Source organism: Schistocerca gregaria, chromosome 1, assembly GCF_023897955.1.
Source record: "Schistocerca gregaria isolate iqSchGreg1 chromosome 1, iqSchGreg1.2, whole genome shotgun sequence".
Lineage (NCBI taxonomy): Eukaryota > Metazoa > Arthropoda > Insecta > Orthoptera > Acrididae > Schistocerca > Schistocerca gregaria.
In genome coordinates, this window is record NC_064920.1 from 322108539 (window position 1) to 322131043 (window position 22505).

A 22505-nucleotide genomic window follows, 5' to 3' on the forward strand; every position below is an offset into this window, starting at 1 on the left:
TGTTTTTACTTTTCAATTCAATATTTGTGTTTCATTTTCACAAAAAAAACGCTCATTTCATACCGGTACACCTGGTAACAGCAGGAGTACCACACATCTAGTCTGTCTTTCACTCACGCCGCAGCACAGACGCGCACGGCTGGATTGGAGCCGTCAGAGGATCATTTGGAAGATGGAATGGCGCGCCGTAGTCTTCAACGAAGAATGTAGATTCTGCCTGCACACAAGTGATGGTCTGTGCGTAGACCCGTTGAGCGCTGTCTCACAGAGTGCATTCGTCCAGGACACATTGTCCCCACCTCAGGCCTTACGATCTGGGGTGCAATAAGCTACCAACTCTCGTCCACCTTTGTTGTTTCTGGAGAGGACGCTGACCAGCGCTTGGTATGTGCAGAATGTTGCTAGACCCGTTATTTTGCCGTTTTTGCAACGGGAAGAAGATGTGTTGTTCCATGTCTCGCTCACACACTGCCCTTCAAACTCAACGTGTTCTGCAGGACATGCAGCAACTTCCCTGGCCAGTACGATCTCTGGACTTGTCTCCAGTCTAGCACTTGTGGGATATGATGGGATGAGAAGTGACTCGTGCGACTCGTCAGCCAAAAACTTTTACAGAACTACTGAAACAATTCGAGCAAGCGTGGAATAACGTATACCAAGATAGTATTCGCCATCTGTCCGATCGATTGGATGCCAGAGTCAGCGGGTGCATTGTCGCCCTTGGAGGCGATACCTGATACTTCATATCCGCTTGAGCTATTGACCTGTAAATGTAATGATTTCATGTACTCCTTATGCCCTGCTACAACATTAGATCTTGAGTGAATTGGAAACCTCTGAAAGGATGTAATAATTTTTTCCGGCAGTGTATTTATCAACTTTGTCAGACTTTCTGTCAAAATACACGAGACCACCACCCGAATGGGATTATTAGAGAAGGAAAATAGAACTCAAATATTCTTTTCTTGCACAGACTATTCATCTCAAGGCTGTTGAGAGCAGTAGATCTCTCCCCCCTCCCCCCCCCTTTACACAACCGCGCGCGCTCCTTTAAACTGCTAATGCTGTAATCTCTCACATTTGACATCTTTTAGACGTTTTGTATACCTATATCTGAAGATGATCTGCTCATAAAATAAGATTGAATAAATACTTTGATCCAGACGGATTTGTCTTCCAATTCGTCAACAGTAGTCACGGTTTTCCCAAGACATAATGTCTCTAGTTATGATTATTTATCTTAGAGGGCTACACGATCCACGTATAATCCTCAGAAATTGCTACAGTATGTTTCTTCATTCGTCCATCAAGTCGAAAACGGTCGCCCTAAAATAAATAACACAGTGGGCTACATAGCGTTTTCTTTCCCTCCTGTTCCTGATAATGTCACCTTCGTGCTCATTACTCTATTTCGCACATATAAAACATTGTCGAAAGACATATTTTAAGTTGATTGCGTGTGTGAAATTTCGGTCTGATGACACGTTTCTCAGATTGTGCGCTGTTAGGTGACGATGTTGTCTCAATATTACATGAATTCTGCGAGGCTGCTCTTACCAAGAATGCGACGTGAAACAACATTCTACTTAGAGTGGTGAGACTTATGCGTTAACAACCCTCCAGACAGGCAATGGACGCTTCTCTGGCCTCGGATATGCATGCGACGAAGGGTTTATTGGTGTTTATGCTCTGGGGTGCAAAGGGCATTGTGCTTCGCCGCCCGTGTGGTACCCGACTTTTGGACCAGTCGTTGCTTTCGAAATATCGGTGAATCTATTCGCCTTAGCGAAAGTTTTAAATAGCGAGACTGCCGTAAACTTGCACTTGCATCTCTTTTACACTTTCACATTCTAGGTTAGCTGGGATGACGTATTTCCTGCCTGTCTAGGTGATGCCGTTGTAGACGGAACAACAGGCCCATTTCCCCTACAAGAACAGCAATACTACAAATTAACAAAGCATCGTGCTCTTCTGGCTATATGAGCTAATTAGTAAATGAAAAAAACCTTTAAACAAAAAATTTATCTTATTACTGGGTATGCTGTCGTAGTTCCAAGGAAACTGCTGTGTGGATTTGAAAGCCGATAGAAGGAGCCATGTGCACAGAATGCGGAAGCTCCACCTTCACGACTGTAGTTATAGGTCTAAACCAGGAGATGTAAACTTGCCATCAGCGCACAGAAGGCTATGAAGCCGTTCTAACGGCTTCCGATCTGAACATTTTCGCTGTGTGTACCTATTCTGGCACAAACGACGAACCATCACAGCATTGTTGTGTTCCTTACCGTGCGTGAAGCCCACTTCTGCCACCTCCCGAGAACATCTTGAACGCCAAACACAACACTCAATGTACCATTCGCCGTGGAATTAACCGTCCTGTTAACAAATGAATAAAACGTTCTAGGTTTCCCAGCCGCGTCAATTCGAATAAACTTTCGATGGCCATCTCCGCCATCGTCGTCAGGAGTTCACCGCGAACGTTTTTATTCATGTATGCCGTCCCGAAAGACTCCGAGGACACGTCCTGTTAATATGTGAATATAACCTGTATATTTTGTGCAATATCAACGACTGAACTTCTAATGCTACATAATTTTCTTATGTATGCCAGTTGCAGGGCGGAGGCTGTGGAGAAGCAATTTTATTTCAAAGAAGAAAATGGAAGCTACGCAGTTTACCTCTGCATGTTCCGCAAACTCGTCCTATTAGTAAGTTGTGTTTATCATTCAAAGCGTGCCCAATATGCTAGAGTCTTCTTCGATTCCCTCCCCATCCCTCCCACCAATCGAGCCACCTCTCGGTTCGAAGGAATTCCATTAGGGACAGAAAGTCAAAGGTCGGAAAAGGCGTGCCGCTACCTACACCACCTTCACCTTAGCAACAAAAAACTTAATGAATTAGGACCGCACCACTCTCCATCGTGAACCCAAGTAATTATTATTACTTTTAGTTGCATAAATAAGCCCACAAGTTACCATGTCTGTAAACTCATCATCTCGAGGACTATCGAACGATTGCAAGAGGGCAGTTAATTCGTTCTTGCTACCTTTCCGAGACAACTAAGAATTTCCTCAGACCTGGCGCATCAGTTTATTCTTTAGATATTCCGATTAAGCTTGCAGGGAGCAAAGAAACCGGAATGGACTTATAAGCGTTGAAGGACATGAAACGAAAACGTTACTAGCGAAGGGAATTAGACAGGGTTGTAACCTCTTCCCGATGTTACTCAGTCTAGACATTGAAAAAGCAGTCCAAAAAATCTGGATTACTGGACCGAGTATTTGTTAAAATTTTCGGACAGATATTAATGATTTTTTCCAATTGCTTTATGTGAAGGATCAGGCCCCACCCTTTATAAAAGTATATCCGCTACACCAAATACAGGGTGAATAATAAGTAAGGGAACACACAAACTTCAAGAAGCGATTCCTGAAAGGAAAATGAACAAAAACGTTTATATCAACTTAATCCGTTATTTATTCCTCGAGCTAGTCAGGAATGTTTTTGTATGTTGTTAAGAACATGGTAACGGTAGAGTGGCCACACGGATTTACTGAGCCACCTACCCTGACTGGTGGATTTTTCCTTGTTGGGAGGAATAGTACGGGATGCATTCAGGCTCGCGAAGCCAGCTGAGGAGCAACTCGACAGATCAGTAGCGGTTCCAGAGTCAAGAACGCCGACAACAGCTGGGAGAGCGGTGTGCTGGCCACGTGCCCCTTCATATCGCATCCGATGGCGCCATTGGCAGGGGATGACAGGACGATCGGCCGGGCCCAGTTGGCCTGTCTAGGACCAGAACACGGAACTTTACCTTTATGATCTGATAGACAGCACCCGCCAACTCATAGAAACTTTGTATTCGGAGTTCGTGCGTGCATGCATCCTTCAAGACAGATGAACAACCTTGGGCGATCGTAGGATGTTCGTACACTGGTTCTACAACAGCCGGCTGTATAAGATCGTGAGAACAACGATGGAACAAGCTCAAGGCTCTTCACCTGCCACATGGGATAAGCCTAAAGACGGTGTTGTATATTGTGTATGGAAATCGATATTGTCCATATCATCTGCATCGTGTGCCGGGATTATCGGCGGCGGATTTTCCTGGCCAAGAAAAGTTTTATCACTGGCGGTTGCAACAGATCACCATCATTTTGGTTTCTATTGTAAGCGCTCTTCACCGATAAAGCGACATGTGGTAGAGATAAAATCATAAACATACGCAGGCGTCATCTGTGGTCGATAGAAAATCCTCGGGGATTGTCGAATCGTCGCATCATCAACGATTTAGCATCAAGTTTTGGACAGGGATAATTGGCGACCGCCAACATTAGTGATTGTTTTACCAGCACGACTTAAAGAACACGTGTGTGGAATTTTTGCAGAAAACTGTTTCTTTGGCTGTATGCTGTGGCTTTAACAATGCGAAAGATAATATGACTGATCCAAGATGGGATTCCAGCCCACTTCCGTATTTTTGTTCGTCAGTATCTCAACAACAGCTTCCCCAGGAAACGGATAGGATGAGGAGGCCCTTGCGTCTGGCCACCTCGGTCACCGGACTGAAAACTCCTTGGGTTTTTAGTTGTGGGACATCTGTAAATATGTACTGAACCAGATCCGTGCCGCTATTCTTCTACATCTTGGAAGATTCAGAAGAGATATATTATTATCAATGATGCTACGCGTGAACGCTGGCACTGTATCCCGTGGCCTTATCGAATATGTAACACTGCAGAAATTAATACCACGGTGCTAGTGTGCTATCTAGACCTGTAACGAATCGTCTCTTGAAGTTTATCTCCATACTTATTATTCACACTATGTTGACGTATACGAAGAAAACACAAAGCAAACAGTACCCAGCCGACTAAGGGATAACTTCTGCAGCTGGCGGGAATGTGACGGAGCTGTGGCGCAACTGCGAGATATACCGGACAGTGTTTCTGTGGAGTCATACGCTATGGGCAAATAGAAATTCATATGGCGGACTGGAAGGGCAAAATTGCATTTTCTTGGCCCTTTGGTGAGTGCCGCCGGCATCGCTGTGACAGCAGACACTGCCCACTCCCTACTACAGCGTGGAACGACTGGGGATTCATTGAAGTAGCCGTGTGGGTGAGGCTTCTGATGTGCAGAATAAACACGGAGTGGCAGCAAAACACATCACCTCCTGCTAGACGTATACCTCGAATATGAAAGCGTACTCCGTCTACCATATAGCTTCGCATACATCATCTGTGTTGATGATTTACCCTCACAGGACACTGGCGACCTCCTTTGCGAATTTGAGAGATCTGTCAATTCTCTCAGTTTCGTACATTGCCTCCATGTGAAAAAGTACCACGGACAGATATCTGGTGAAAGAATGTAATTTAAAAATGACAGCAGGAAAACAAACGAAGGCATATGGTTGATGATAATGATTTCGCAATTTAGACGAAGTAAAATAACAATAATAATAATAATGACAATAATAAGATACACCTAGAGGTGTGGTGATAGGTATCACAGCCGGCCGCGGTGGCCGAGCGGTTCTAGGTGCGTGACTGCTACGGTCGCAGGTTCGAATCCTGCCTCGGACATGGATGTGTGTGATGTCCTTAGGTTAGTTAGGTTTAAGTAGTTCTAAGTTCTAGGGGACTGATGACCTCAGATGTGATTATTATAACTAATAAGAGGATACAAAAGATTGATATAATCTAGATTATCTGTATAATTAATTACATTTAATAAACGTATACAGTAATAAACAAATGTGTTACGATTTTACAAAATTTTACAGCCATTCAACTTTTAATCAGTTAATATTAACATGAGCTTTAATATTACTGAGTTCTTGTAGATGGAATTGACTCTCCTTGGAGAAAGGGTATTTTTCACTGCCTCCAGCCTTCTTGATCATGTCTTTGTTCTTTGAGACACAGTGATAAAACTCGCCACAATCCATTTTGTAGTTGTATAGGATCAGCAGGATTGCTTCAAGAGAGTCCACCTCCATTCTGTTTCTTTCATCAGTCCACTGGATATTCATGAACGAAAAGATTCTTTCCACATTGGCATTATGGGCTGGGATTGCAAATAAATACCTTTCAATTATTACCAACTCAGAGTAATGCTGAAGACAGTCACAGCTTTTAAAAAAACTTTCCCACTCCTCATGACATTCCAATGGTGTTTTTTTTCCCATCATTCTACTTGTGAAGACTTTCTTCAACAAAATTTGTCAGTATGCCGAACTGATCAAAGAGAATGGAATCATCGATTTCAATCTCTTCACTCTCCAAATAAGAAACTGTCTCTTCAACACTTTCCCATTTTGGCACTCTCTTCGGTAACATCCAATCAGACAACGGCGATGAGGGTAAATATGAGGCGCTCCACTTGATGAGATATTCTACACAAGTGTCATAAAACTTGTTAACTTCTTCTCTAAAACTCCTTTCCGCTGCTTCTAGTACTTCTGTTTTTTTAAGGACAGATTTAACATTGAAAGAAATGAACTGCTGTTCTCTCCTCTTAGTAAGTTTCCAGAGTATTTTTCAAAACATGATTTCCATCTCTTACACTTTTCGTGCTTCCCTCAATTTCCTTTATCCCATGCTGCAAAGTGCTAAGCTGACTGTGAATGAACCAGAAGTATGCTTCACTTAAAGGGTTACTGAAAAATTGAACCAATATTTTGGGCGCTTTGTCTTCATTTAGGAAAAAATCTTTAACGGTTCAAACAGGCGGTTTCTCTTTCAACTGCTGGAAACAGTTATAACCAGCGAGTTTTCGAGTGACACATTACATTCATATATTCAGTTCCCACATAATCACAGAACTCCTTAAGCCTCTCTGTTCTAACAGAATATACGTAAAAGTGTCAGTATACCTTCATGACAATAGTTTCAACATCACAGCTTAAACTATCAGCAGATGTCTGCACGCTCTTGTGTAAAACATTTGCAGGGCACCCTATGCGTTCAATGTTTTCATGCAATGTTGCCTTTAATTTGGTAAATACGTTGCATTTGCCTTGTCTTTTTAAACCACCAAAGTTTGTGTTGGTGTCCACAAAATGCCACACATTTATTTTTCTCAAGATCAAACATTTCGATAGTATTCATACGAACCCTTGAAATTTCGTCAGATGTTTCATTAGGTAGGGAACTCACCTTCAAAAGTTTGGTCGTAATTTCATGATTAATCTCGAAAAACTGAACAACTAACGGAATTATTTTAGTGGCCTTGATTGCTGGCATCAGTGGATATCCCGTAGAAAGAAGACTTTTTGATGTATTCAAGGTTTTCCTTTACGCTCTGGGGAGCAATAACTCCTTTCACTAAGGCTGACACTTTAGTTCTTGCTGAACTAAACTTTTTTGCAATGGAAGAATCATCAAACATAATGATGTTGAGCTTATTAGTACAATACTAGATCTATAAGTTTGCTGATGTTTTACCGTGTGGTAGGCTAGTGTAAGCTCGGCTCCTCGAACTTTCGTCTCTTCACTTGACTGACGTTACACAAAATAATTTTGTAGATTTTTACTGCAGCTCGGTGCACTGCATCTGTTAATGTGTTTCTTTGACCTGATGTGATCAACTATGTCGGAACGTCCACCATGACTTATACTAATAAAACAGTTACATACGGAACACACTGCTTCGTAATCAAAACGACCTTTCTTAATGAAATTCCATTCCTTGGAATAACAGTCACTGAACTTGCGGGCACGTTTCGGCATTGCGTTTCACAGTACTGCAGCAATAATACCACTAATATGAGAAAAAACTATTGCAGTTTGTCTGACAAAACATCAACTACTACACTGTTCTGACAATGAGTGTGTGAGTAAGTGGCGCGACAATCGGACGGTTTCATAGCTCTGTTACAATAATACAACTTATTACTTGTTGGCCAGAGTACCGCTCAAAGGAAATTATTGCCTGAGTGTATCAATACTGATACTGTGATTACTAGTATGGGACAATGGAGGTTTTAGACAAATAAGCTAAAATATATTAATTTCTTGTGTTGTATTTCCTTTAATATAGCGAAATCCCAAAAATTTGAGAAAGTTTCACGAAATGTATTTAAAAACTGAATTCCGGGACTTTTGAGCGTCCCGAAACAAATTTTCGGGACACCGGAACACAGGGATGACAACCGGGACAATCCCGGTTTTCCGGGACGTTTGGTCACCCTAATTTAGAGGGTCTCCTGACGGAATGCGTGGAGCAAAATCTCTTCGCCGGGCAAAAGTTTTCGCAGTTTTCAAACTTTGCGCGATTACTGGCCGCGTGCGGAAAGTTGAAAGACAATACAGAGTATTGTTTGTATACATACTATTGAATCCGAAAAGTTTCGCATACTTTTGTCATACATTTGTCGTCATCATCACATGTGGATATTACTAACACTGACAATAATGTAAAGTAAGCTCAGCCAATAAATAAGGAATCCGAAAATGTGTCTTCTGCCAGTCCCTGTAGTACATCAGCAAGAAGTGTCAGGTAGCCGTCAGGCATGTCATACCATGAAGGATGGAAAAACACATTCCCTTGGATTTATTATGACAAATAATTGGGCAACGTGTGCTGTAATGTGTGTAAAAACGCCTTTGATTCCAGTATAGTGCTTCCGGCGGCAATTGCTGCGGACAGAGATTCGTGTAATGCAGTGGCAAAATGCAATTGAAGGTTTCAGAGTTCATGAACAATGTACACTTCACCGATCGTCCGTGACTGCTCTGACAACTACGAAACAACGTACCAATGTGTCATCCCTTATCTCAACACACAAATTAGAAAATATGAAATATACACGCAAGACGATTTTAAAGGTAATAAAGTCCCGCCAGTGTTTAAGTCATCGTGTTTATACCTATGAAACATCAAATATTCATGAGTAGCTGCTTCTTAGAGCAGAAAATCCTTTGACCTGCAATCTTGGCTGCAGCGAACTTCATATAAGTTAGTTTCCCACGATAAATTGAATGAAATTGTCTCGTTATTATCCAACTATGTAGAGCAAAACATAGTGAAACATATTAAACAGGCAGTATATTTTTCTCTTATTGTAGATGAGACTTCCGACACACTATTGAATGTACAACTAGCCATATATTTCAGATACGTCGATAAAAATCTTCAATTTGAAGAAGTTTTTACGGGCTTCTATGAAGCAGCTTCAGCAAGTTCTAGGACATTGTTTGAAGTCATCCAGAACGTCATAAGACGTTTATCACTCGACATAAAATACTATCGTGATCTGTGTTATGATAGAGTAAGCAATGTCTGTGGACATTTAACAGGATTACAAAGTAGCCGAGAGTTATAATTGTTGTTTGACGCATAATTTAAATTTGGTAGTACAAATGCAATGCAAAGTATTAGTTATGTGCGACACTTTCTGGTCCATACTTCATGAATTGATATCGTTTGTAAGACATTCGCCAAAGAGGCTAGAGGTGTTTCAGTCGTTACAAGAAGACAACGAAGATGTTGTTGTAAAAAAAAAATTCACAGACTGACTTTGCGACCATGCTGTCCTACGAGGTAGTGTGCCAGGCTACAATCACTAAAATCGTTGCCGGCAGTTGTGACCAAGCGGTTCTGGGCGCTTCATTCCGGAAACGTGCTGCTGCTACGGTCGCAGGTTCGAATCCAGCCTCGGACATGGTGATGTCCTTAGGTTAGTTAGGTGTAAGTAGCTCTATGTCTAGAGGACTGATGACCTCAGATGTTAAGGCCCATATTGTTTAGAGCCATTTGAACTAAAATCGTTGGAAAGTAATTATGACGTTTTTGCCTGCCCGGTTAGCCGTGCGTATAACGCACTGCTTTACGGATAGGAAGGCGTGCCGGTCCCCGGCGGATTGATGTCGAGGCCCGGTGTGCCGGCCAGTCTCTGGATGGTTTTCAAGGCGGTTTTCCATCTCCCTTGGCGAATGTGGGCTGGTTCCCCTCATTCCGCCTCAATTACACTATGTCGGCGATTGCTGCGCAAACACTTTCTCCACGTACGCGTACACAATAATTACTCTATCACACAAACATTACACTCTTCTTTTGTGAGACGTTCCCGAGGGGCTCCACTGGGAGCCAAACCACACAAAAACCCTGGGTTCGGTGTGGGGCGGCGGTGGGGTGAGTGGACTGCTGTACGCTGTCGTAGGGGCTTGTGTACCACTGAGGGCTATGGCGGGGACGAAGTCTCTCCGTCGTTTCTAGGTCCCCAGTGTCATACAATACAATTATGACGTTCTCATTAAGTTATTGGAATATCTGTCAGAAGAAAAAAGTGATGTCGGTGGGAAGATTAGTGGGCATTTTTCAACCTGCGTCAATTCAGATTTCATATTTTCCTGAAAATTATCATTTCAGTTTCGGCAGGATTGAACAACTTCATTCTTCTTTTCAGAAGAAATCATTGTCATACCGAGAGATAGAAACATTGGTGGAAACATTGTCTGCAAATTAAGCTTCACAAAAGGTATTAAAAATTTGAGTTGTGGAATCAAACCATTAGGAAAGCGGAGGAACTTGACATTGATGGACCAGTTTAGCCTAGAAAAAGTAAGACGCAAAAACGCTAAGACGAAGGTAGTGCTCCTCATAAGTATCAAACGATGGAGGAAATGTGCATACAAATATTAATTCCGGAATCTATTTCACAAGTTGAAGCTTTTGCTATGGCCCAAATAGGTGCTGATCGAATCCCGCAGTTCTGTGCGACAGACTTTGATAAAAACAAGCCTACAGTTGATAGAGACATGTTTCTATATGTGCTTTGATAAAGACGAGTCTACATTTGATACGGACATGTTCCTATATTTGTGCAGAACGAAAAAAGAGGAAGTGGCCAACATCCCAGACATAACGTGTATTTTAAGTAGAGAAAATAGTGATCCCATACGTGAAATACTCGCAGAATTTGTGGAGTTTGTTCGGATGATTTTAAATGTACCTGTTACTTCTTGTACGTCTGAGTGGTCGTTTTAGCACTTAAACAATTGAAAAGATTTTTGCGGCCAACAATAACACAAAAAAGATTGAAAAATTTGGCACTTACTTGTTCAGAAAGAAATGGGTAAAATGTTGATATTACTAAAATTGCAAACAAATTCATATGTGCAAATGACCTAAGAAGGAAAGTGTTTTATATTGAAAATTAATATGTAATTATTATAATTGGTACATAAAGTGAATTATTTTGTAGTTCTGCTCACAAATAAATCTTTGCGTAGTTCTTTTTCCAATAAATTAAAACTATTTGATTTATGAAGATTTTTCCATTTTAATATGTTTGAAAGTGTTATTTTCTTTTAATAGCGTGTTGTTAACATCGTTGCATCTTGAAATCACTGTACATGTGAGTTGTTTAAAGTACACAATACGTGCTATAGACGTAACTGCCATTTTGTTAGTGAGTTAAATGTTGAAAAAAGTTTATTGCAGAAAGAATCGATTAATGTTACGATTGCATATTTTGAGAATATTCGTTGCAGTAACTTATCCTTATAATCTGAACCCACTAGTGCGCCACCGCTTGCGGGCCACGGCCTATCAGGAGGCCTTTATGTGGTCGGACACGTGGTCAGTGATCGCTTTGGTCCCAGGGATGCCCCTGGTACTCATTTCAGACTGATCAGACCTCGAAAACGTACGCCCTGTGTTTCTGTAGGCCACTTTTGACCTTTACGATACGCGACTCTTCGCGCGTGTTATTTTCTCCGGCAACAGTGCGACAGTAATGGCGAGAGCTCACCTACTTGCCTAATATTCCGAATGAAATTGAAGATAACTGAAATGTGTCCTCTGAATTTCACTTCGGAGCACGTGTCAGTCAAGGCCTGTTGAGTAGCCTCATTGTTCCGCAATTGAAGCACTTTTGCTTGTGCACTGATTGGTCCCCGTACATTGTGCTGTGTGTGTGCCTGCCAGGCGAAGCGCGTGGCGCTGTACCTGGCGCGCGCGCGGCCGGAGCGGCTACTGGACGAGATGATGACGGAGCTGCAGACGGTGGAGACGCTCAACTGCCTGATCGAGCGCACGGAGACGCCGCCCTTCTACCGCCTGACCAGCATGCGCAAGGCCAGCTCGCACTCGGAGGGCGGTGGCGGCGCGGCCGGCGGCGCCGGGGGCGGCTCGGGCTCCTCTTCGTCGGACCCCGCCTCCTCGCGCTCCGACCTCGGCGTCGAGAAGGGCACCATCCACACCAAGCGCCACAGCGGCGAGGACCCCACCAAGACTGGGTGCGTACAGCCGCTCTACGCCGTCCGCACTCGCTGCTGCTCAATAGAAACTCTTTTGTGCCGCGAGTTGTCAAAGGGTCGCCTGCCAGTCACTTCCAGTCTCATTTAACGGAAACGATTACGTAACCAGTTCCAGATGGCTTGTAGTGCCGGTCGATAGTGATTGCCGTTTTTAATAACGAACTTACCTGACGCTGTTCTAAAAGTACTATGAATCGTTTTCCTTTCTCTGCGTAACCCGTCTTAAAAATTCTTTTCACACTAACCAGATTTTTATGTGAATTGTCTAATTGTGCGCGCCATAAAGGAAACGCTTCTTATGCTGCAGAATAATATGGAAAAAGTCCGCGTCGTTAGCGGAGTGGTCAGCGCGGCGGCGTGCCATGCAAGGAGCCCGGATTCGATTGCCGGCTGGGTCGGAGATTTTCTCCGCTCGTGAACTGGGTGTTGTGATGTCTTCATCAGCATATCATCTTCGTCAATACGCAAGTCGCCGAAGTTGCGGCAGCTAAAAAGACTTGCACCTGGCGACCGATCTACCCGGTGGGAGACCCTCCCCACACATTTCATATGTAGAAGGGCTATCATTCTCACTCTACGTTAATATCTGTGGGAATGGTCTATCAAGGCCTTGATTCCTTAAACACGAAATATTTCTCTTTCAATATACGAGGGCATTCAATAAATAATGCAACACATTTTTCTCTCGACAAGTTTTGGGTGAAAATATGCGAAATTTGTTGTGACATGTCTTGAAATATTCCCGCTTCAGCCCCTGTAGTGTCATGAGGTTCCGATAGGTGCCTACATTAAAAGTAGCATCAAAATGGCGTCTGTAACGGAGTTGCTTTCCAAGCAGAGAGCTGTCATTAATTCTTTTTTTTTTCTTACGGAAAAGCAGAGCATCTTAGCGATTCATTCATAGGTGCTTGCAGAATGCGTACGGAGACATGGTAGTGAACAAAAGCAGGGTGAGTCGTTGCGCGAGGCGTCTGTTATCAGGTCGCGCAAATCTGTCCGATCTGCCGCATGCCTGCTTGCCACTCACAGCTGTGACTAATGTAGTGTTGGAACGTGCAGACACTATCATTCGAGGTGATCGACGGATCACAAACAAATACCTCGCTGCTCAACTGCAGGGCTCTGACGGTAGTACTGACGCACTTGTCCCCAGTTGGTGTACTGAAATGTGTGTGCTCCTCAACACTGAACAGAAAACCATAAAGAACAACAAAGGACTTCCTGTACGGAATTGCTTGCATGTTACGATGCCGATCGTGACAATTTTTTGTCTAACATCGTCACAGGCGATGAAACACTGGTTCGTTACTTCGAGCCGGAAACAAAACGGCAGTCCATGGATTGGCGCCACGGTAAAAGTTAAAAGCCACACCCTCAGCCGGTAAAGTCAAGACGACGTTCCAGGCAAATGCTGGGATGGTTCGTTTGAAAAGGGCACTCAGGAATTCCTTTCCCTCTCGTAATCCGAGCCTGTGCTCCGTTTCTAATGGCCTCGCTTTTGACTGGACGTTAAACTCTAATCTTCCTTCCTTTCTTCTTTCTTTCCTTCCTTCCTTCCTTCTTTCTTTCTTTCTTTCTTTCTTTCCTTCCTTCCTTCCTTCCTTCCTTCCTTCCTTCCTACCTACCTACCTACCTACCTACCTACCTACCTACCTACCTACCTACCTACCTTCCTGATTAACCGGTCTGGATCATAGTAAATAAGGCATCAGCCTCGTAACATGCCATTAACACAGTAGAACAGTATGACTGAAACAACAAATTTACTGTTTCCAGGCACAAATTATTTTATGTACAGTACGCATTTCAAAAGCTTAAATTTCTGCGAATTAATACATTTATGTGTTGTCTGTAAGACTTTGGGTGACCTGTGGCACCATACCAATGTTCACATCCTCCTTTCGTGTCGAGTTACAGAACATGCATCACACACATTTTTTAAACACAAAGATCCGCATGATAATGGAGATTTATACTTCTGAAACGAAAAGTGGAAGTAGAATAAATAGTAGCTGGTAATAGCAAACTTGTTTTTTCGATCAATATCAATAACGGTCATGGTAAAACGTATGCTTCCAGTCGTCTCCTTTCGGTATGTACGCACAGATTCCCTTGAGGACAACCTATAATATTTTTGTCTTCTCCGCTGCGATACGTTCAATAGTGGCTTCTCTTTGTACAGTATCTATGAAAATGAAACAAATATGCAACCCGTAGCCATGTGTCTGTAAGTGAAAGAGTTTTGCATAAGTTTATAGTATTTGTTTATACCGTATTTGCCTTGTTTTTCTTCATTAGTCCGTCGGATGGAGCTCGTATTTCACATGGATCCAAGGAAAATATAAAGGATTTACAAACTTTTTGTGTTCAGAACATGAAAAGTTTGTACTTATATACTATGTGTAAATTAAGTATACGCTTTTTTGCCTCATTGATTAATATCCGTTCCTCTGCAGTTAAACATTATCTAGTTTTGGAGCTCGAGAAATCAACGTACTGAATTGCCGTAGCGCCTTTTAGTCATTTTATAAAAATGTATGAATTTAAAATTTCTTCGTATGCAGTTCCTGCACTGCTAAAAGTAGGCTGCGGCTTAAGGTTTTTCATTTATTTATTTTATAATGTATAGATGGACCCAAAATCTACTTCGTTTTCCCCTTACGAACGTAACAAGTTCCACATGTAACCCTGATCTTACCGAGTTTGAGGATAAGCAAGACTCTGTGTCCTCAAAGCTCACACACATCAGTTGTAGGTTATATCCCTTCAGGATAGCACTGTTACTTCTGCCTGTGTGTGCCTACTGGCTTGGACTGAAGCGTGCTAGGACTACCTGTTGCGATATTTCCGAGAGACTCCCAACACTGTACCAAATTATTGACCAGTAACCAAGATACTATCGTGCAGAATAACCAGGTAGACGTACGATGAAATCGATGTCCCTCCAGCGGTATACCGGATGGCGAATGTTCAGGAGAAATGAAAGCAACGTGTGGTATGGCCCAAATAAGCGTAATAGAACCTCTGATATTTTCAGTATACACAAAAGATAGGATTAGCAGCAGTTGTTTGCTGACGACGCTGTTATATGCAGGGAAGTATCGTCGTTGAACTATCGTGGAACTTGGTAATATCTAAAACGTAGTAAAGAGTGCCTTTTTTACGTTATCCTGTGTATCGTCTCTTCTTGCTCAGTGCCAAATAACCTTGATAATTATTTTTCTTGTCGAATAATTCCTCCTTTTGCACTATTGAAACAATTTTCATTAAACCATGTTTATCTATTTACGTTCTTATTTATACTCAGAGGTAGCCTTTTTCTCTGGAAAAGTTAGCCTTTTGCGTTCTGATATTCCGTCTCTGCTGTAGGAGAACACCAGTAGGAAAAACGTCAGGACCTCGTGCAAGATTTCCGGTATGTCATGTAAACAAAGCAAACAACACAATAAAGATTAACCAAATGCGAAAGCACAAAATCCATTGCTACAGTAGGGATGAGCAGCGCCAGAATATGTTAAATCCCGATGTTAGCAGCCGCCGCCACAATCCATTGTTTCCGGGCATGCGCGGTGTGCAGCATACTCGGAAATATAGAACTCCACACGGGACGCAATCTATAGATCACTGACGTCATAGGCACACTCGCAACATGGTTGACTTCTGATTTACACTCACTTTTAATAGTAGATTTTGGCCGGAAACTCGTTTGTGTAAAACAGGCTTGAGACTATTGTGCAGTATCAGTGTCGAGTAACTCGAGTGCAGAGTGTATGGCTATTTAGCAGCCGGCTACAGTTATCATTGCACTCGGATGTGGTTCTCTACTCTGTTGCTGTTACTCAGTCTGGTATTTTATAAAGAGAGAGCCAGGAAAGGAGACGGTTAATTTCTAAAACAATGTATGTGGGACTATGGTGATGATGGTACTTACTGTCGAGGCGTGTAGCCCTCCCCTGAATGACAAAACATGAATACATGGACTTGGTAAATGAAGTCACGTTTGGCATCTTGAAACTAGCAGGAGCAGAAGTTGACCTCAGACATCCGTCTTCCCATCCGCGCTGTTACCAGATGTCCGTCAATCACGCTTACATTCAAAGATCGTGACAGAGAATACTCACTAATTAAAAACTATTAACATGTTAGCTAAATTGAGACCGAAAGTAAACTTCAACAGAACTTTAAATTAAAAATGTATGTAGGACTATAAAACTTACAAATCTTATTAATTTACAGAAGCACTGCCATTGCAGGTCTCGAGTCCATCCTTTCAAAACAGAATGTCGCATTTAGTCTCAGAATGAAAGCCTTGCGCACCTGCGTACACTAAACTTCATAGGTGACCAGTAAACCACCAGTGTGATCAAAGCCTAAGAAGACATCCACAATCACACAGACCCGAGACAAGCGCCTGACTAGAGAACGCGAAGCTATCGTATTTCTAAATAGTTCAACACACAAAAACTATTCTTTGTCACTCAACAAAAATCACAGCTTGATCGACTCGTAAGTTACGTGTATCCGTGAAAAACTAAACCCTGCTACTATTCAGAATTTGTTTCAGACGTTTAGCCTAGTGTCCGAATTGTGCTATAACCTGTAGAAGCGCTTTGTATGCAATGAGGCTAGCATTTTAACGGAAAGATTTGTGGACGAGTCCGACCGATGTGGAAGTCGACTATCGGGTCCCGGCGGGCAGAGCGCCAAGACTTGAGCAGTCGCCTCTCACCATTTTGTGTGTGCCTCCGCGGACTACATTACGCTTACCAATATCAAATTTGTAACCTACTGAATTGATGTTTTTATGATTAAAGTGGAATGTACCCACTTAAGGCTTCTTCTACATTTCCTGCTTTAGTTTTTCATAACAAATTGATTATACTACTTCGTGAAGTTAGCAATACTTCAGTACATTGGTCTGCAGACGTCGTCTGAGGATTCCCTTACGATACAATTGCGCCGAACTGTTTAGACCTTCATAAATGCTAGATTAGTGGCAAGCATCTTAAGCGTGTTGCATCGTATAAGTATTTAGTATACTAAGAAGGGGAACGTGTTATGAGACGATAACGAAAATTAGTATTAGGGAATGCGAATGGAAGACTTTGATTGTGACGTCCTTGGACGAAATAGTTCTAGTTGGTGACGCTATTATTTAGATAATGTACATACACTCTGAAACAGGAACGACGACTTGCATATGAAGGACTTTTTTGGTTGTACGACTGTGTTTTCTGATTAACTGGATCCAGCTATCTGAGTAAGAACGTACTGATCACTGGCTGCCATTCGATGGACTAAAATATCCCTTTATATGGATTTCATCACTACGCACATTTCGACTTTGAAGCCATTTGCAAATAATTGTGCAGTGTAAGCCAGAAAATGGACATACTTAGGTTAGAGTCCAAACATTCATAAAATCATACAGTGGTGAAAATGTAGGGACTTTGCCATACTTCACAACAAAAAGCTGTAACAAATGGTGTACCTAAAATAGCGGTGATGCAGCATGCCGCTGAGGAGTGCAACAGCGTACAGGAGTGCACAGTGATACATCGCGGTCAGCTTCCTGCGTTTTTATCATTACCTGACTTGATGAATGTTTGCACGTCCATTTTGATGAGTTACATTACACTGTTGTTTAAAACTGACTTCAGAGCCGAAACTTGGGTAACAATGAAGGCCAAATAAAGGTACTTTTAATGCGTATTTTTGCAGCTAGTGTGACAGAAACTTATCATTCAGACAGTTTGTGGTAGCTGTGGACAATGTGAAATTCAGCTATATTTATTTAGACGTTCAAAACTTCGACGAATCAAATAACAGCTTGTTTGTGCTTGTAAAATAATACACTACTCACATAAACTGAACTGGTAACTGCCTGCGTTGACAAACTATGAAGTTGTTCCTCTGCCTCTACAATTAACTGTGAACGGCTGTATATAAAAACAAAATCACTGTTGTATCATTTCTTCTTCCATCAAATAGTACATCACATAACCCGCTGCGCTTCAGTTTTGCAACTATTGGGTACATCATCTATTTAGTGAGTCAACATTTCTTCCTCCTCCTGGATTCTGATGTAGCATTACTTTATGTAATCTTCTATTGGCCATTCTCGTCACGTGATGGCACCATCTACATATCCGTTTCTATAATCTGTCGTAGTTTTGCAGGCGATAGACGCCAGGAAGATCGTGCCTCGAGATAATTGCAGTTGTTTCCAGCCTTTACCAACTAACAAGCGGTAGTCACTCTTGATTGCACCCACAGCACGGTTATCCTATGCAGCTGCAGTTCGACTTACGAAAACACTCTTAGATTGTGTGGCTTGTCTGTAAATCATGATGAATTCCAGTTGCAATACATTAAATACATTAAACTACTCAAGGGACGTTTGTAATATTCTCATGATCTGTATAGCTGTTTTTCAAATCGGATACATCTTTCTCAACACTTTTGTGGACAGGAAATTGTTACGTGCAGTCACCTGTGTAATGGAAGTGAAAGTACATCTACATTCGCAGTGCACTTCATTAGAACCTGACGTGTCTGCAATTATGTACACTACTGGCCATTAAAATTGCTACACCAAGCAGAAATGCAGATGATAAACTGGTATTCATTGGACAAATATACTAAACCGACATATGATTACATTTTCACGTAATTTGAGCGCAAATATCCTGAGAAATCAGTACCCAGAACAACCACCTCTGGCCGTAATAACGGCCTTGATACGCCTGGGCATTGAGTCAGAGCTTAGATGGAGTGTACAGGTACAGATGTCCATGCAGCTTCAACACGATACCACAGTTCATCAAAAGTAGTGACTGGCGTATTGTGACGAGCCAGTTGCTCGGTCACCGTTGACCACACGTTTTCAATTGGTGGGAGATCTGGAGAATGTGCTGGCCAGGGCAGCAGTCGAACATTTTCTGTATCCAGAAAGGCCCGTACAGGACCTGCAACATGCGGTCGTGCATTATCCTGCTGAAATGTAGGGTTTCGCAGGGATCGAATAAAGGGTAGAGCCACGGGTCGTAACACATCTGAAATTAACATCCACTGTTCAAAGTGCTGTCAATGCGATCAAGAGGTGACCGAGACGTGTAACCAATGGCACCCCGTACCATGACGCCGAGTGATACGCCAGTATGGCGATGACGAATACACGCTTCCAATGTGCGTTCACCGCGATGTCGCCAAACACGGGTGCTACCATCATGATGCTGTAAACAGAACCCGGATTCGTCCGAAAAAATGACGTTTTGCCATTCGTGCACCCAGGTTTGTCGTTGAGTACACCATCGTAGGCGCTCCTGTCTGTGATGCAGCGTCATGGGTAACCGCAGCCATGGTCTCCGAGCTGATAGTCCATGCTGCTGCAAACGTCGTCGAATTGTTCGTGCAGATGGTTGTCGTCTTGCAAACGTCCCCATCTGTTGACTCAGGGATCGAGACGTGCCTGCACGATCCGTTACAGCCATGCGGATAAGATGCCGCCATCTCGACTGCTAGCGATACGAGGCCTTTGGGATCCAGGACTGCGTTCAGTGTTACCCTCCTGAACCCACCGATTCCATATTCTGCTAACAGTCATTGGATCTCGACCAACGTGAGCAGCAATGTCGCGACACGATAAACCGCAATCGCGATAGGCTACAATCCGACCTTTATCAAAGTCGGAAACGTGATGGTGCGCATTTCTCCTCCATACACGAGGCATCACAAAAAAGTTTCGCCAGGCAACGCCGGTCAACTGCTGTTTGTGTATGAGAAATCTGCTGGAAACTTCCCTCATATCAGCATGTTGTAGGTGTCGCCACCGCTGCCAACCTTGTGTGAATGCTCTGAAAAGCTAATCATTTGCATATCACAGCATCTTCTTCCTGTCTGTTAAATTTCGCGTCTGTAGCACGTCGTCTTCTTGGTGTAGCAGTTTTAATGGCCAGTAGTGTGCATGATAATGCGGCTGTAGCTTCTATGCAGTGTCCAGGCTCTCAACATGCAATCTGTTCCAAGCTCATACGGCGTAGGAAAACCTTTGCATTCAAAACGGCTTCTAGTCACATCGGAATGGATACATACACGTCCTGGAGGGTTTTCAAGGGAATCTTATACCATTCTTCCTACAAAATAGTGGCAATTTCAGGTTCAAAATGGTTCAAATGGCTCTGAGCACTATGGGACTCAACTGCTGTGGTCATCAGTCCCCTAGAACTTAGAACTACTTAAACCTAACTAACCTAATGACATCACACACATCCATGCCCGAGGCAGGATTCGAACCTGCGACCGTAGCGGTCTCACGGTTCCGGACTGCGCGCCTAGAACCGCGAGACCACCGCGGCCGGCCAATTTCAGGTAACGATGATGGAGGTGGGTAGCGATCACGCACCCTTCTCTCCAAGATAGGCCACAAAGGCTCAATAATGTTGAGATATGGCGATCGGTTGCCAGGGGAGATGCGACAATTCGTCCTCGTGCTTAAAAAACCAGTCGTTGACGATGCGACCTGTGTGAACTGGGGCTCTGTCATCTTGGAACACAGCGTGTTAACACGGGGCTTGATAAGACAGTGGTGGCGGAGGCCATGTCTCAAATTGCAGTATGCCAGTTGAGACTTCCAGTAGATTGGTATGCAATAGGCATGGTCTACACCTCAATAGGAATGGGAAGGGGAGGTTGGCAAAGCGTATAGGTGACAGTGTAGTGGGCGGTGGTGGGATCATTCATGGGAAAATTCCTGTAGTAGCTGGTGTTAGAGCTGCACCTTTTTTTAGATTGCTTAAAGGAACTCCCTCTAACCAAGGAATAATCTTCGAAGGAGGTCAGTCACAATCGAGCTGCCGAAGCCCATTACAAACAGTACTATAAGGTGCCTAAATATATTATTTGGAAGGCAAGAAGAGTATGTGGTACCCAAATAGAATAACTAGTTCCCAGGATAAAATTAAAGCAATATGGTCAGTTGTGAAGGAAGTGTCTGGTCAGCAGCACAAGTTAGACGATATGAAATCAGTACGCAATAAAAATGTTTCTGTTACTGATAAGTTAGATGCAAATGCAGTATGTAACAATCACTTTCTGAACATAGCTGATGAATTAAATAAAAACTTGGTTTCTACTGGGAATCATATAACTATCTTGGAAACTGATATCTGAAATACTTCTCCACGTTGCAGACAAGGGGAAGACTGTTTCAATAATTAAATCACTGAAAACTATGGATTCTCAAGGATATGATGGAGTTTCAAGCAGAATACTGAAGTACTGCCCTGCACTTGTAAGCCATGTACTTCGCCATATTCGTAATTTTTCCTTGGGGAATGAAATGAAATGATCGTATGGCATTTATTGGCCGGGATATCCCCTTCGGGGTTCGGCCGCCGTATTACAAGTCTTTTTAGTTGACGTCACTTCGGCAACTTGCGTGTCAATGATGATGAAAGGCACACAACACCCAGTCCCCTGCCGGGAATCGAATCCGGGCCCCCTTGCGTGGTAGTCGGTGACGCTACCGCTGCGCTACGGAGGCGGACTTTAGGAATAGTCAGTAGTAAAGATGCTTTATAAAAAGGGGGAAAGGGCTAATGTGGACAGTTTTAGATCAATTTCTATGCAATCAGTGTTTGCTAAAAGTTATTGTAAAGGCTCTGTATGTAACGATAATTGATCATTTAATTTCACATAATTTTCCGTCAAATGTACAGTTCTGTTTTATAAGTGGTTTAACCACTGAAAATACTATATTATCTTTTCTCTGTGAGGTACTGGATGGAATAAAGAAAAGGCTTCGAACGCTAGGCATCTTTCTTGATTTAACTAAGACGTTTGATTGCATTGATCACAAAATATTGTTCCAGAAGTTGGACCATTATGGATAACAGGGGGAGTAACTCACAACTAGTTCATCTCTTACTTTAAGAACAGACAGCGAAAGATCATTCTCCACAGTATTGAGAATGGCTGTGATGTGGGGCGCAAGTGGGGCACTGTTAAACGGGAAGTGCCCCAAGGATCGGTGCTGAGGCCCTTCCGGTTCCTTATTTATATAAATAATATGCCCTCTAGTATTACAGGTGATTCTAAAGTATTACTGTTTGCTGATGACACTAGCTTCGTGGCAAAGGGTGTTGTGTGCAACGTCGACGCCACCTGAAGTAGTGCAGTTCAAGACATAAGTTCATGGCTTGTAGAAAATAAACTAACGCTAATTTCAATGGGTAT

The 22505-nt window shown here is 42.8% G+C and overlaps 1 protein-coding gene across 2 annotated transcripts in view; it reads left to right on the forward strand.

Moving 5' to 3' along the window:
- LOC126343774 (protein furry) overlaps positions 1-22505 on the forward strand; it is a 1073323-nt gene that overhangs the window by 854485 nt on the left and 196333 nt on the right. For both annotated transcript variants that reach the window (XM_050001966.1, XM_050001967.1), the window contains exon 29: positions 11938-12248. In XM_050001966.1, the coding sequence (XP_049857923.1) occupies positions 11938-12248 (311 nt within the window). The remainder of the gene's footprint in view (positions 1-11937; positions 12249-22505) is intronic.